The following is a 17108-nucleotide window of genomic DNA, read 5'->3' on the forward strand; positions in this document are numbered from 1 at the left end:
CTCCACAGTGTCCAATCCCTTAATAATCTTATAAGTCTCAATCAGAACCCCTCTCATCCTTCTAAACTTAAGTGTACACAAGTCCAGTCGCTCCAATCTTTCAACGTATGATAGTCCCGCCATTCCGGGAGTTGACCTTGTGAACCTACGCTGCACTCCCTCAACAGCCAGAATGTCCTTCCTCAAATCGGGAGACCAAAACTGCACACAATACTCCAGGTGCGGTCTCACCAGGGCCCTGTACAGCTGCAGAAGGGCCTCTTTGCTCCTATACTCAATTCCTCTTGTGATGAAGGCCAGCATGCTATTAGCTTTCTTCACTGCCTGCTGTACCTACATGCTTGCTTTCATTGTCTGATGTACAAGAACACCTAGATCTCGTTGTGCTTCCCCTTTACCTAACTTGACTCCATTGGGATAGTAATTTTGAGGTGGAGCTTCAAATGTGAGAAGCATGGCTGATAATTTTTCAACAGAAGATATTTCTGCTGCCTGCTGACCCACAAAGTGGAACACAGATCTGATTTTTCTCTCAAAATTGTTAAACATTGCTAGTTTTCATTATGCAGGCCCACAAATATGCAAATTTAATTCACTGTAACACCTTTTTGGCTTACTTGTCTCTCATAAACAAATTTATTCCGGCGAAATTTAGCCATGGTGCAGAAACTTCTCAGTGGATAAATGAGAATCGCTAGGCAATACCAAGCTCATCACAGGTCCACAGTCTACAATCATGGTCATAGCAAAGAATCTCTATCAATCAGTCTACACGAGACACATGCATAAGGTGAGAATAACAGCACTACTCCTTGCATCGTCTCAAATTACTCAACCAGTTACTAAAAAATCTCACTCCAATGAAGCAATAATGACCACACATCAGATGTCTCTATTTGTCAAGGAACAGATGTACTTATCTTTCTGTCCATTCATCCAGGTAATAAAGGAAATAATGAGATATTTGCGGTGCTTAACATGGGATACTTACCAGCTGAGGCGTTTAAACACACTCTTTTTGGGCTTTGGCGGTTTCTCGAGTTCAGAGGAGCTGCAGGGTGGCAGATAAACATTTTCAGACAAGATTCATTTAAAAAGAATCAGATGCCTTTGTTCAATATTTTTATTATTAATGGCAAAATCAATCATTTACATAGAATTGAAATTGCATGAATGATAATTTTGTTTGCAAAAGGCACGTGTTTTCAGGCAGGAGAACACTGAACATTACTTTGACTAATGAGCGACAAAAGTTCTCACTGTAGGCACATCGATCTTTTCTGCTTTATGAACAGGAGATCAAGACAATAAGAGTTCTGAAGAAACGTCACCAGACCCGAAAGAAAACTCTGCTTTCTTTTCACAGATGCTGCCAGACCTGCTGAATTTTTTCAGCAATTTCTCTTTGTGTTTTTGATTCCCAGCATCTGCGATTCCTTTGGGTAATTTTTTTACCAAGACGATAACCCCCTCTTTTTGCAGAACACGTGGAATTGAACAAAATGCTCGAAATTCTACAGCAGGTACAGAAAAAATTAACAAGGACTGGGCTTGAAAAAAGTTAACTGGAAAACATGAGAATCAAACTTCCAGTGCCGAATGTGATACAATAGGTTGTAAAGTTATACAGGAGTTTCTCTGGGCCTCATCCACACTGTCATGTGAATGTACAGACAATGTCAAGCAAAGAAAGGTGGTCATGAATCAGTCACTTCAGGTGACTAAAACAGCACATGCCACATCTCGGAGATAGTAAAATGAAGGAGTATATCTCTTGACCAGATTTTCTGTTGCTGATATTTTTAGACAATCTGTCCGAAAATCAACCAAACTATCCGAGAGGTCCAAAAGAACTTTAAATATAACTTATGATCCATGTAAAGTGAATTTCGGAAACATTTTGTAATTACTGTTACAATAAATACCATGTTTAAAGTTCGCCCAATACTGACGGTGCCACTGATTGAATTGACGATAATGCCAGGTGCTTGCTGCACATGGTCATCCATAGCCTGAGGATGGGCTTAATAGTGAGCTTTGTTTTTCAAAGCAGGAATGTAACTTGATACATCAGGTACATTTTAAATAATTACTTCTGCCCACCAATTTATGAAGAAGCAAACTGTTTTCAAACAATGTAATTATTACAAAGCCTGCTCTGTCAAAACTAAAAAATTAGTTTCAGTGATCTATAATCTGGTTCCTTCATCAACTCTGGTCCAGCAATGGCAAAGTGGTTTTTTTTCAGTTGGAGATTATTTTTGGTTGCATTATTAAAAATATACTGTGGCTATTTTGAGATGAGGGAATGATGTTTTTAGGCAACCATTGAAAGATACTTTAAAATGCTGACCAATTGTGTAGGGTTATTGTTAATTTTATGTTAGTAATAGGATTATGTATTTGAAAAGAAATTGGAAGGAAATGAAACATTTCTCAAAACTGGTACAATTTACATCTGGATTTGTAGATGCACCCACAATAGGAGCTCTTGGACATGTTGCTAAAATTGGTCACTCATCAAGTTTTTTGCATTTTCCTGCAATCATTGGCTTAGTGGTAGTATACTCTGCACTATTATATACCAATGAAACGCATTTTGATGCAACACAACAGAATTGATTCATTGAGCAACTGGCTTTATCCTCATAGGTCAGAATTCATTGTCAAAACTTTGAAACCAAGGAAAAGCAAGACAATAAACAATCTGGCAGCTCACTAGCATTAAACAGCAATTATAACTAGAGAAGATTTCACACACAACCCTTAACTGTTTTACCTGCACACTCCTACAATACCAGTTACGTACTCGCTATCCTCACTTAAGTATTGTTGCATAAAGAACAAGTCTAGAAAATTCTCGTTTGGACGAAGGGTGTAAGATGAGCAAGCAAACTGCAGGGATTTGATACCCAAAATTATTTCATATTCCTGAAAGAACATAAATAAATAATGAGCTGTTAAACCAAGTTTAAACTGCTATAATTGTTCCTGCTAAATCCGAGTCCATGGTATTTTGAACAGCATCATTAACTTTATTCAAAGTGCACAGTACATCATGTCACAAAAATATTTCTGCTTTGGAAATAAATGACACAAATGTGACTTTTCAAGGATAAATTTCTGTACAGATTATCCAGGATGGTTTCAGGACACTAATTCCCAGAACAGCGCTTCAAAGATGGATTATTTTTAAAAAATGATTCACTTAAGAACCATAAGCTGATTTAGGGTGAAGACAAGAAATGTTATGAAAGATCATTCATCCAAGCAAAAGGAAGTCTGCCAAGTACAAAATAAGTGGCTGATCTATAGTAACTGATACCAAGACAGATGGTGAAAATGTTGAGTTAATTTTTCAAAGTTGCACCACCATGAAATTGAATGGACCATGAGCAGCTTGAAGTTACTGGACTATTTTCTTTCAACCACAGTGGCTTCTTGGTTGAATCTTGTCACAATTTCACATGTAAAAAGGGGCAGACCTTTCTAAGTCAAACTCTGACAACATGTTACTGCCAACTTGTAAAGTGCGTGCCAGTTTTCAACAGGTCAGTGAAAAGAAACACTTCACTACATCCACATCAGCCACTACAAATGGCGGGCCATTTGACAGATTACATTCCGAGCTGGTGAATTGGAGTCACACAGCTTTGGATGCCTACTTTGCCACCCAGCTGATTTTACATCACATGGCCCAGTTTGGCAAATTCAGCATCAGCTGCTCCTGATCGGAACTTGTTCTATTCATAGGGACCTCAAGTTACAGCTCTGTAAGCAATAATTCATTGTTTGCCATAAGGTCAAATTCCACTCAAATTAATATTCTCAGGTTGCCTGCTGAATGTTGCAGTACAAGATGAAAATATAATCTGAGTGGGTTTCCTCTGGGTGCTCTGGTTTCCTCCCAAGGTCCAAAGATGTGCAAGATAGGTGGATTGCCCATGCTAAATTGCCCGTAGTGCCCAGGGATATTTTGGGGTTCAGTGAGTTAGACATGGGGAATGGGTCTGGGTGGGACCCTCTTCAGAGTGGCCCTATGAACTTGTTGGGCCGCATGGCCTGTTTCCACACTATAGGGATTTGATGATACCCTCAACAGTAGCCGTGACAACAGGGATGTTTGAGAATTTGGTATTACCAAATTCAGAAATATGGAGTAAAAAATAGTGCCCAGTCAGTGAGAATCCAAACAGTTGTACTCCCTCAATTTCTGACATCCCATGACGAAATGATGCCTCACATCTAAAGGAAAATACTGACTAATATGGAGAGATTGTTTACCCAGTGTCTTCAATAATGAAATAGCTTCCATGACACTGAGATTAATTGAACAACATCCTCATTCACATAACACCTGGCATATCCTGTACGTGGCTGTGACTGCTCAAAGGCAAATTGCAGCACATTAGCAGCGCAAAAACAGGACATTTGGCTGAACTGCTCCATGCTGATCTTTACACCTCTCCCACCTTGCTTCAAACTCTAAATATGCCTCTTTGTGTCCTTTCTGACATCTAACTTTCTCTCAAATACATCTGTGCTCATCCTCTCAATGAGTCCTGGTAGCAGCAGCTTCTGCAATCTGGCTGCTCTGAGCAACAAAGCATCTCCTGAATTCTTTATTGGATTTATTAGTGACCATATACATTTAGGATGCAGTTGTAGACCCCCGCTACACCCCCATCAAGAAAATAAAGCAGCACAAGAATGAAAGGCATGCTTCTCCCCTTTCATACAATTCCAAACATTTTGCACAGTGCAATTTTCAGTCCTAACTTTTTGTCTCTTGTCAAAGTTGATCAAGCCATTCTGTAAGAGATAGACAAGGACAAAGAAAATTAGTTCAAATGTACAAAGGTCAAAGAGTACTACAAGATCATGAAATTTAAAAGATCAGAAGTGAAATACAAGCTCTGTAAACTTGGTTCCATTTTAGTATATCGTCAAAGGCCAATCACAAATGATCTATCATACCACCAGGTCATATCTTGGACACTACAGAGAGCCCTTTGCTCCAGTCAAGTAGATCAGTACAAAGCTGAAGACATTCTCAGCTGTTCAACTGCTCAACAGGCAGTGACATCCAGGTAACCAATTTACCTGTACAGAATAAAAATGATGTGCAACTTATCCAACCTTTTGGAAAACTAAACCGATATTCAATTAACTGCAAAGTGATTTGCATGTTCCTTTGTTCACAAATTGTTTGATTCACAGCACAAAGCATCAAATTGTTCTGGTTGGGATTATTAATCAAACTCATTCATTTTTTTATTGCTTTGATTCTCATCTACAAGCAGCTTGCAATGAAACGATAATAATAGCGCTCATCAGCAAATAAGGAATCCAAATCTTGTAAGAGAGACTTACTGAATGGTAATTCGGGAAAGCCGAATCCAGCGCTGAAAATTCTGTTAAGCAAGTTCCCAGGTACGGCACAATTCCCTGAACGATATCCTAGAAAAAGAGAGGTGAATTTGTTTCATCCATTGTGAACTCATTGTCCTATTTCTCAAAATTACTACTCCATGTCTTATTTATTCCCTTGATCATACAACTAAATCTGTTTAGAATCAAAATTTAGGACTCAAAATTTTAGACAGTTATACAGTGGAATGCATAGTTAGATCTATAAAGGCCAGGCAAGTTCAACGTTTGATCCCTGATCTGTGAACTGGAAACCAAACTCAATACTTGTGTAACCTCATCATTTGGAGATTGGAAATTTTCTACATAATGTGCAATTTCGCTTGAAGACAAAAACAATTTACCTCACCAGATCTCCAAAACTTTGTCTCAACAAGTTTAAACGTCATTTTTTTCTAAACTCAAGAATATAATTCTTCTCAATGTCTTTTCATAGGACACCTCTCTTACCCAAAGAAATAATTTAATGGTCTCAGACGGTGGGTTGGTGAAGAACCTAACAGCCTAGGAGATCTATCGGAATTGGCAAATTGGAACCAATACTGGGTTTGTGGCAGGAAGTAAATGCGATTTTTGAGGGGCTTTTCGGCAACTTGATGCTTTCATCCAGCAGCATACCAGAGGGTACAGTAATAGTTCTTACTGTGCGTACATTAATGTTGAAGACACGAAAGCTCCAAGTATGAACAGCCGGTTCACAGATGACACAAGAATTGGACGGTTGTAAACAGCAAAAAGCCTTAGTCTCTCGGGTTACACATATGGGCTGGTTAGAAGGCTTGAACAGAGGCAAATAGAATTCAATCCATAAAAGTGTGAGGTGAAGCATTTTGGGAGTCTAATAAGTCAGGACAATATATGTTCAATGAGATAATAAGGTGTGGAGCTGGATGAACACAGCAGGCCAGGCAGCATCAGAGGAGCAGGGAAGTTGATGTTTTGGGTCTGGATGACAGAGGATCAGAAGGACCTTGGTGTGTGCATAAACATATTCTTGAAGGCAGGAGGACCTGTGGATAAGTTGATAAAATATTGGATACTTGCCTGAATATAAGAGCAAAGAAGTAATGATGGAACTGTAAATAACATTAGTTGAGCCACAGCTGGAAAAATGTGTGCCGAGAAACTAAGGCATTTTGCTACTTACTACCGCTCCAATTATTGTGTCATCTGTGAACCTGCTGTTCATACTTGGAGCTTTTGTGTCTTGAACATTAATGTACTCACAACAAGAACTATTGCGGTGCCCTGCACCATTGCCAAAGCACATTTGTGTAAGATGCTGCAAGATTAGCAAACCATGCACTGTCATTCACTGCATAATCTGGGAGAAAGCTTTATGGAAGTTATACAACTGTCCAATCATGAACTCACATTTTCCCCTGTATACTTACAGAATTTTGCACCACAAAAACAATCATCATGCAGAGCACACATTTTTGATTATAAAAGCAAACCTACTTTTAGATTCAATCTAGATCAGAAAAATATGTTGAAATTCTGTACAGTGCACCAATCACAACACACAATAAACAAAGTGTGACAGCAGGGCAGTAGAAATTCTAGGGCAAACATCTGGAAAGCAATGTAAAAAGATAGTTCTCTGCAACTGGAACATTGAGCAGTTTGAAACATGGAGTGGCTGTCAAACTGACAACATGCTAGCATGATTACTGCATTTCTCCCTCTTCAAATACCAGCTTAAAAATGCTTCAATTCCATCTAAGAATGATTTAGAGAATAAGAAAACTTTGACAATTTTCTGAGCTGGACAACTAGTTTGGTAAAGTGGCACCAAAATATTTATATCTGACCAATTATTTTGTTCTTTTATCAAATTCAGGAGCAAAATGAGTGGACAAAGTGCATGATAAAAGGAGTGAGGAGGAATGGCTAGAAACTTGTCAATTTTCGTCCAAGCTAGTTGAAACTAGATAGTTGATGTCTGAAATACTGAACAAACAAAGAGATATGAATATCTCTCCATTCCTACGCAGCAAATAGTCCTTACTGCGGAGAACAATAAAAGGAAGACATGGTAATTGAGTAAAAACACTTATGAGAACCAGTTAAATCTCTTAATGTTTTGCCTTGGCTTTTATTAATTACAAGGCCCTTGAAGTGTACAAAGCAAAAGAAAAAGAAATTGGCACATATCACACTTTAGACATTGCTTCAGTTCAAATTTCCAAGATAATGAACACTGAGAAAGATAATCTATGAAGGCTGCATCACTGCAGCATAACCACATTAGATGTTGATTAAAATGTTAACTGCAATATCATCAGCAATTATAAGAATCACGGCAAAACAATCTTGGAAGACTTGAGCCAAGCCAGACCACCTGGACTGCAATACATATATTCCTGTTGCAGTATTGATTGACAGAATCTGTACGCATTCAGTCACCAACTGAGTTCATTGCAGATATTTTACTGGAAACTATTGATCACGCCCTGAATATAGTCACACTGGGCCAAGTGCAACACCTTACCTCCATTAGCAGCTCTCTACTTGCTATAAAGTTATCTTCTTCATTGTTTGAAAGGTCTTCAAATGTTATCTTACTGCTCCTAGTCAAGAGAATGAGACAAATTACTCTTGGCAGAATAGAGTCAAGATAACAAACAGCCGACATAGAATCTGACAAATAAGCAAGTAATACAGACAGTGAACGGCAGTGAAGCATTTTTACAGTAAGTATAGTTATTTTAGCCAAATTGTTCAGAAATGTTTTGGCAATCTCTGGGGCAGGTAGAACTTGAACCCTGATTGTTGAAACCCAGGGATGGGGATACTGCCATTGTGCCGCAAAAGCTCTTGAGTGCAGTCGTTTTGGTGAATCTCATTGCAGCAAGAGAGACTTCATTCCCAAGCTGCCTACAAAAAACAACCATGATCAAATGGTCTGAGGCACACGAACATAAACTACAGGTGTGCACTTCAAAGTGTTATAGAGTGCTTTCTTGGGTGATTAAAATAATTGTTGTTTTTGTATTTTAGTATCCCACATAAACCTCTGGCTTATATCACCCCATCACAGCATATCCACAGGAAACTGTGTTACGTTCCATCCGACAGCAGATCAGTTTTGGAACACGATAGTTAAATATTTCAAGTTGCCAAACAGTTTTCTTTTTCCACTTAAACAAATTAACTCTTCGCTCCTTCGTGAAAGAATGAAAGATTCTGCCAATTAGCCAATTATTAGGATTGCACTGTAGTGCCTCTGGTAATCCTATTAATGCACCGAGTGTGTGAAGATCACTTGTGCAAGTAAACCTGGAGGTCAAACCTGCAATTTCCTACCTCATATTTATTAAATAAAAATTACATGGCTCTTTCTGAACAATGACTTACTTTGACACAGCTGCCCAAGTCTTCTTCAAATTGAACACACTATTTGATTGCAATGCAGTGGTAATAGCATGCACTGACGAGAAATTCTGCAAGATCCGACATTCCTGTCAGAGAAAAAAAGCCGTGAGTTCTGTGGAAAAAGCAGTGACTCTCCATTACCCAACACCTCAGACTTTTTAAAAAGGTTCTATCAGTAAAATGTTAGCTGAGAAAATAACAGCATTAACAAACAAACTTTTTGAGGGAAAGAATTCCATGATTCTTGGCAACTCAAACCTTGATATTCATTTTGTATCCCTCTGAGACAACCTCTTCAGTTCACTTGCTGCCAGCCTGTGACTGGTTAGATATGATTACTGACACCAAAGGAGAGCTTAAAATGAGTAGGATTGAGACATGGACATCTGAGTGGTAGAAGTGGCAAAGGTAGGGGGGTGGAGGTGGGGTAATCATCTTTGTTATATCCATCACATTTTGCTCATAAATGAATGATAGGTTGTATTATCTGACAGAATACGAGGGCAGGACCAGTCACGTGAGATACTCATTCGAGGGAAAACAAACAAATCAGGAAATTGGGTCTACTTTTATGAATCACTACGTTATTGATACTGAGTTAACTAATCTTACCTAGATTAGCAGCTGAATGTCCTTCATCTGTTTCCACCACCCACCCCACCAACCTGTTGGAGGTAGGGAGAAAACTGGATCAAATCAAACCTCCCAAATGTGTACTTTGGGGTGTGGTGGAGATGAGGAGGAAGCCTGCGAGTGTTTGTTATCAGGTCTCAAAGCCACTTCTGCTTGGGGAGGAAGGCCAGGGAGGGGCAGGGTGATCACACCATTTGGGATTTCTTTGGAGGTGCGTCAATTGGCATAATCATAAGTGCCTTATCTGATCAAGGCCAGCAGGTAGGTTCTCAAGCCCAGAGTCTTCCGGCTTCAGGGAAATAAAGCTGCTGCAGTAAAATGGAAGTAATGGAGGGCACTTCAACATGGAAGCCACTCCTTGTCAACTATTGTAAAAACTCAAAATCAGAACTAGAAAAGTCAGCCAAGTGATCAAGTGATTCCTCTTCAGAATAGCCTTTGATAGTGCCAGTGGATATGTCAGGAACTCTTTCATCCATGTCTATGACTGGGTGTCAGCCTACATTCGGTTGAACTGCTCCATATTGTAAAACTGGAGACAGACTTTCAAATCCCCATCAAGGTCCCATTAATGCCTCAAGACTCATAATGAGTCAAAACTGATGCAGGCAGTGTTGCCAAGACCCAAACCAGGCTTCTCTAAATTAGCTGGCAACAGAATTATTGTGAACTTTCATTCCAAACCTTACTAATGAATGAATATTTTGTTGTCACGTGTATACGGGAAAATACATTGAAAGTACAGTTTTGTTGCAAAATCCAGTGCAATTTAGGATTACAAAATCAGTAAGAATCAATTACTTCCTTTCCTTAATTAGTTAATTACTCGGTTCCTATCCTGATCCTTTCCAAATGTACGAGTGGGAATGCCACATGTTGGCGACAAGTACAAACCTGGTATCAGATCTGACAGCCCTTCCTCACTCTTTTCCCGATTGCTGACTAACATGCTGAGACAAATTCCTTTGACAAACACATAGGAAACAGACAACCAGGCAAGTTACTGGAGGGCCATCATGTGGGCACACAGAATGCAGAACATTGGGAATAAAATGTACACTGTTTCGTAAATTGACTACAGCTTGGAAGGGAGGCAAATAACTCTATGTAATGCCCAATAACTAACTTCATTTTTGAAGGGCCAGTAAAAATCTGAAATCAGTTTGCCTTTTTTATCCACATAAATATTTTTGATTAGAAAAAAATACATTAATATTTCAATGCAACTGTAAACTGAGGCAAGAACTATTAGCAGCCAGCACTACAGAAATTATGAATGCTAGGATTTTCCATGAAGCATTCAACTCTTATTCAGAAAAGTATTCTGCTCGCCAATTCAAGAGGCTTTCAAACCTTGGACATATCAACACATAGTGTTAATGGCTTGCTGTCTTCCACCATGGTTGTTTCATGCACTGTGGACTTTAACATGTCACAAAGGCTAAAAACCATTAAAGAATAGTGTACCTGGGCAACATCAATCCATTTCTCAATGATTTTAGCCGTCTGCCGTGGTTTCAGCTGTTGAGGTCTTAATATGGTGCTGGTGACACATTTTGTAACATTATTGAATTGTATAATGGTGGCGTGGACGGTTGATACCAGATGCTGTTTTTCTTCCTTCCCTCGTTGAGACCAGATGGACCCTAAACATTGGCTGGGCACAAGTTTCCGAAAAAGATCCTGATCAAAAATAAAAAGGAAACAAAGGGTAAAGGTGTCAGTCGTGCCATGATTTTGGCAATGAACGACAAACAAGATTTGTCCGTCCATGGGTACATTCGTCCTGCTAGTTTGCAATTGTACATTAAAACCGCATGCCATATTGTCAACGACTGGCTACATAATACTCACATTGATGCACAAGGGCACATTGGCTATTCAGACAGATCAAAACCCTCGAATTTTCAGTCATCTGCTTCCTATTTGTGGGTTAGATTTAAAATCACTGGTTATCTCCACCCAACTCCGACTGTCGGCTCCACGCACACCATCATGCATGGCTCTGCTGGCAATAGTCACTGCTACAGATGCTCAGCCCTGGTGGCCCACAGGCTAGACAGGCTGGGCATCAGTATAGCAGCCCTGCATCACGTCTACTTCTCGCACCAAGGCAGGTTGACAGAACACAATGGCAGCCCGGCCCTCTGTTGGTTCAACAGATCTCAATGTCAACACTTCCCCACTGTTGGTTTCATGCTGAACACGAATATTGCCAAACGTCCAAGCTTGTCAACTGGCCATTCAGATTGCATAATGTCCTTCTGTCTCCCTCTTCAAGATGAGCAACTCCCATCAACAATTGTGCCCCAACAGTGAAAGTTAACACAGCTGGCAAATAGTTCCTTCAGATCCCCGTAAACTCATTCAGAATGGAGAAATTTGTCAGTCTCGTCACTTTCAAAGCCAGAGTTGGCTGTGACAGGTTGGAATAGAATGGAATGCTCAGAAACCATCGAGTGGGAAACTGTTGCATGTTTATGCAAGCATGGTGGGCTCTCACTTTTAACAGTCTGATCACGTCACAATGATGTCATCGATCATTTCTGGCAAGGAATAGCTTCGGCTAACCCTGCTGCCTCGACCCCAAACTACATAATAAAACTCCTGCTGTTTAATGCTTCAGCCCCCTGGACCTGTGCGGTAAAGGAAAAAAAAAAAGAACTGGCAATGAGATCAAAAAAAAACCGCTTTGAGATTCATCAGGTCAAACCACTGATTTGAAAAAAAGACTCACAGCCCTCACTGCAGATCTCTATGATTCAACAAAAGAAAAGCAGCTACATTCCTCGACAGACACCCAACGAGGTTGCTTCCCACCAAAAATGGCTGCTGTCATCATTATGTCACATGATTACACTCTAAATGCCAGTCGGTATATACATACATATATGCAACAGAAACTGCAGTGAAAACAGACAGTTACCTTTTGAACTCTGTGCAGAAAAGCAGCTGCCCCTTAACAAACTGAGATAACAAAGTGTGGAGTTGGAGGAACACAGCAGGCCAAGCAGCATCTTAGGAGCAACTGTGCTCACCCAGCTCTGCACTTTGTTATCTCGGGTCTTCAGCATCTGCAGTTCCCATTACCTCTTATCCCAAAACCAAAACCTACTTTTGACAAAGTGGTCACTTCCAGATGAGATCGCTGCACCCCTGTTCTGAACACTAACACATGCTTGGGATTTTTGAGACCTAGAGGACTACTTACATTCTAGAGTCACACCCAATGCTGACATACAGACCACTGAACTTCCACTTCAAGCCTAAGCCTATGACCAGACTTTGACATAACTCAGATTTTGATTCAGCAACTACGAGTCTCATTTTTTAGAGGTAGACATCAAGCCACCTTGCAGGCGAGACTGGAATACCGTGTGGCTGATTCCACTCCAGGAGATTCTGGGAAAACAACAAAATTGCCATACTGGATACTTCAAACAAAATCAGTGGACTCTTGAAGAAACAGTGACTGTTATGATGAAACAATTAAACTTTTACCCTGAAATACTATTCATTTTGTAAAGGTTCAACACTAAGTTACAAAGGATTTTCAGTGCTCTCTCGGGTCACTTATTTCACATGACGCTCATTCAAAACAAATGACAAGTGCTGAAGTATTAGTTGGCAGGTATTTCAAGCGAGATACTGAAGTTACACGTCAAACAACACATTTTAACATCTTGGAAGACTGCATTTTGAAGGGAATTCAGTTATAACGACTGGTGGAGCAGTAATAGCATTAAACAATACAGAGAGATTCAGATGCCTACTGCTGACTGAAATATCTTATTCAGAATGACTGGGCCCCAGATTCCTGTTTACTCACAGCATCCATAAAAGTCAGCTGCTCTGCAATGAAGCGTGATGGGGAGGACAGGAGCTTTTCGTCAACTTGTTCGATGGTTTGGTCGTGTTCTTCTCCAATATAGAATCTAACTCTTCTACGGTAGCCTTCTGTGCAAGTGAAGATAGACATTTATTTTGTGCCCAAAGTTCACATTGCTCTAAAATATCTCACAAACTTGTGAATAGAAGTCATGCATTGGTTTACAATAGTTATCTAATAGTCATACTTCTAAATCTAGATTTGGTGAAATTAATATGATATTGCACTGAAATCCTCTTGTTGGGAGCATCTCAATTGCAAAAGAAATTGTATTTAATGACAGATCCCCATCCCAATTTCTAGCTTTAGGAAATCTTCCGAATCACAATCTATTGTTTCACAATAACTTGCAAACTTATTACATCAGATTATAAAATAAAATGTCATTGACGGCAACAGTTCAAAAGGAAATTGTCCAGAAAGTCGTATTACATGCTGCTGGGTCTTATCGGACCATATTAGAGTATCACTTCTATGCAGAATTTTGTCTTGTACATCATGTAGTACAGGGGTAATCACTGAGCAATAATTTTAATTAACTTCATTTACCCAAATATTTGGAAGTAATTTTGAAGCTTGTCAAAGGAAACCAAAATGAACTAAATCCTGAGATAGAGGGGCAAGCCGCACACAAACTTGTAGGGAGGCACCCTGAATTAAAACCACATTTTTGCAACATAATTATAAATCTTACTGAACATCTCTTTCTCCGCTGTTTCCTCCACCAAAAACCGACTCAGGAGTTTCTGGGCCCAATGTTCAGCATCTGACCCCGACACTGTCTGGTTCAAGTAGCAAAGTACCTTCCGGAGACAAGAGTAAGTTGGAACTTGACAAAAGTCTTCGGCAGACTCCTCCAGCCAGATTTCAAGAATTTCAGGTACAGCACTGGAAATAAAGTCAGAGTTTATATCTGTTTATCGGGGAAGCAAAACGTGTGGGAAAAAAGCTTCTAATTCTACAAATGTAAATGCAATAGATTAAAGTTGGAATATGGGGTCATCGTGCTCACACAGGAGATGAGCTGCCATCTTGAGCTGCTGCAGTGCACATGGCAATGGTGATCCTGCTGTGCCATCAGAGGGGGGCTGTGTGGCACTTTGACCCAATGATGAAGAAATGGCTGTCCAAGTTCGAATTACGCTGGCCATGGATGGAAACTGCAATTTGGCCATGTTTCCAAATTTTCTTCTTTGTAGATTGCACAAGTAAGCTTAAGGCTCACGTATAAAGTGATTTCACATGTGTCTGAGGTTACTTATTACACCAGCAGGACCTCTTGGTGTTTAGAGTTTGCTAGTAAAGAGAAAGTGAGCTTTAACAAAAAATCTTCTTTTTCAAAGTCAAATGGGACAAATCAGATGAACAAAGAAAAACACAAGGATGATGATGATTTGTTTGTCTTTGTTCTGGGAGTTGCATTGCCAGTACTTGGATACCTCGGTAACATGGATAAATTGGGTCCAGCTGAGGATGAATAATGAAATACTCCAACATAGTCAGCTTTCAATTCACTTATTTTAACTGCCTGCCTGGCTAATACTGAGAGGCCATGTAGCATTATTTCACAGGTAAATCAATGGTTACTTTTTTGCAACAAGACATCAGCGGCACAGAGAAGTCATCACACCACTGAAATCGAACCCTTTGCACAGAAAAACTCCCCAGGGCCCTTCACAGCAGATTAACCATTCAAAAACTGACAAAGGAGGAGATATTCAAACAGGTGTCCAAACATCTGGTCATCGTGACTCTTCACGAGTTTCTTAAAGGCGAGAGATGGTGATGTCTGGAGGAAGAAACTATACATCTGCAGGAAGAAGCACTAACGGTGGTGGGCTGATGAAAAAAATAAGAAGTACACAGCACACTGGACGTGGCAGAACAGAAATGTACCAGGCAAAGTTTGGGACCTAAAATAATTCCAGACAAAAGCAAAATAAGAACGTGAAAGGATGTGAACACAAGAATTGAAAGTCTTTTTCGAAAAAAAATCTGAAGTTCAGACATTGGTCAACCGAGAGACAACGTGGGCCAGCAAACATCAGAATGATGAGTCTTGTTGTGAATTGCGAGATGGACTGAGTTGCAGCTATGGTCTATGATGCAATAGGCAGAATAAACCTTTGATGTTCCAAAGACTCCAAAAAGTAAACATTTGTTTGATTAGCATCCCCAATTTACATGGAATATTTTACACTGAAAGTGCTGTTCTAGTTTTTAATTTGGAATTTCCTTATCTGCAGCCCTACACTGAAACAGATGATCACTTATTTGAGTCCGTTCATAATAGATCATTACAGCACAGAAATTATATGATGTGAAACATTACACACAGACATTGGGGCTTCACTCAGACTTTACCAGCTCCATTCCTGTTAAACAGTGGTTGGTGTAGGAAATGCTAGGCAGCCATAGCGCCATATGCAGCAATAGCCTCTTGTTGTTTGAGAAAGATATACGACTTAGAAATAGTTTACACTGGAGGGACTATTTTGACTTCATCTGCTTTCAGGTCAGTTGGCATAGGTCGTACTCTTTTGCAATGATTCAAAAACACAGCTGGCCCACACTGCTAAGGTGCTGAATGATATTAACTGGTGAACATGGCAAATTATGAAATGAAGTGACTCATTTTTGGAAATGTCAAGAGAATGTTTTTCAGTGAGGTCAGAAGAATTATGAAAAGCTTGATAAAAGGTGAAGTTTTTAATCAGCTTTTTAAAAAATGGAGAAAACAATACTGTGCATTTCAGATTTTAGAGTCTAAACAGCTGAAGCCATGGCTGGTAACAACAGGACAAACATAATCTGGGATAGGCAAAAAAGTGAAACTGGACAGGAAAAAAGAGAAACGTCTGAAGTGGACACAAGGAAATTGCAGAGATGGAGGGACAAGGCTGTGGAAATGTTATTTGTTATGTTACCTCTCGGAAACAGTGACTAACTGAAACACACTGGAAATGTGACTTAAGGAAGTTGCCTGGGCTCATTTGGTCCTGAATCTTTCAGAAATGCTTAGATCACATTACAAACACTCGAACAGTAACCCTCCAAAAATATATAGAAAGAAAAATCAATTCAAAAGATCACAAAACCAAAAAATTCCATATCCTACTGAAAGCCTTCGTGGCTGGGAAATAAGTTGCTGAGCTAAAGAGCCTCTACCCTGCTGACAATATGGTAGAACTTAATTAGTACTGTGCAGAGTCCAAAATTTGACCCAAAACACTTTTCTGTCGTCCCACTAGAAGTAAAGTCTCTGTTTCCAATAGATTCATGAACAAGTTACTACATCCCTACCGAGTAATCTGAAACCTCTAATCAGCTGCAGTGTACAACATCATTTCATTTAATTACTCATTATCATCCTTCCACCATCTAAAAGGATCATTTCCGAAAGCGAGCACAACATAAACTTAGATTGCAATGGCACTGGAGAGAAGTGTATTCTTAAAGTATTAGAGTCTTCCAGAATTGAAATAATTATGTACAGGTGCACTTTTGTCTTTCTTTAAAATTCTGGCCACTTGCGCATCTGAGATTAATTGTTTCATCGATGACAACTTCACTGGATATGTTCCTGCCACTTCTGCCCTCACTCAAGATGTTCCTTTAAAACCATGTTTTGACCATGCTTTTACTCAACCCCCAAAATATCTGTGTTTTCTTCAATGTCAAACTGACAGGTTGTAAGCTATTATTCTGGAGAAAACAAAAATGATATTTTTCTACTTTAGTCAACCCAAAAAACTTGAATTCAAAAGGAGATTAACAT

At 39.6% G+C, this 17108-nt stretch overlaps 1 protein-coding gene across 1 annotated transcript in view; it reads right to left on the reverse strand.

The window, feature by feature from the left end:
- LOC132207790 (ral guanine nucleotide dissociation stimulator-like 1) overlaps positions 1–17108 on the reverse strand; it is a 60686-nt gene that overhangs the window by 12599 nt on the left and 30979 nt on the right. The window contains exons 13-21 of the mRNA XM_059643650.1: positions 14025–14218; positions 13271–13398; positions 10909–11124; positions 8791–8894; positions 7925–8003; positions 5374–5460; positions 4780–4812; positions 2780–2931; positions 992–1051 (exon numbers count right to left, since the gene is read on the reverse strand). Coding sequence (XP_059499633.1) covers positions 992–1051; positions 2780–2931; positions 4780–4812; positions 5374–5460; positions 7925–8003; positions 8791–8894; positions 10909–11124; positions 13271–13398; positions 14025–14218 — 1053 coding nt within the window. The remainder of the gene's footprint in view (positions 1–991; positions 1052–2779; positions 2932–4779; positions 4813–5373; positions 5461–7924; positions 8004–8790; positions 8895–10908; positions 11125–13270; positions 13399–14024; positions 14219–17108) is intronic.

This window comes from Stegostoma tigrinum, unplaced genomic scaffold, assembly GCF_030684315.1.
Source record: "Stegostoma tigrinum isolate sSteTig4 unplaced genomic scaffold, sSteTig4.hap1 scaffold_158, whole genome shotgun sequence".
Lineage (NCBI taxonomy): Eukaryota > Metazoa > Chordata > Chondrichthyes > Orectolobiformes > Stegostomatidae > Stegostoma > Stegostoma tigrinum.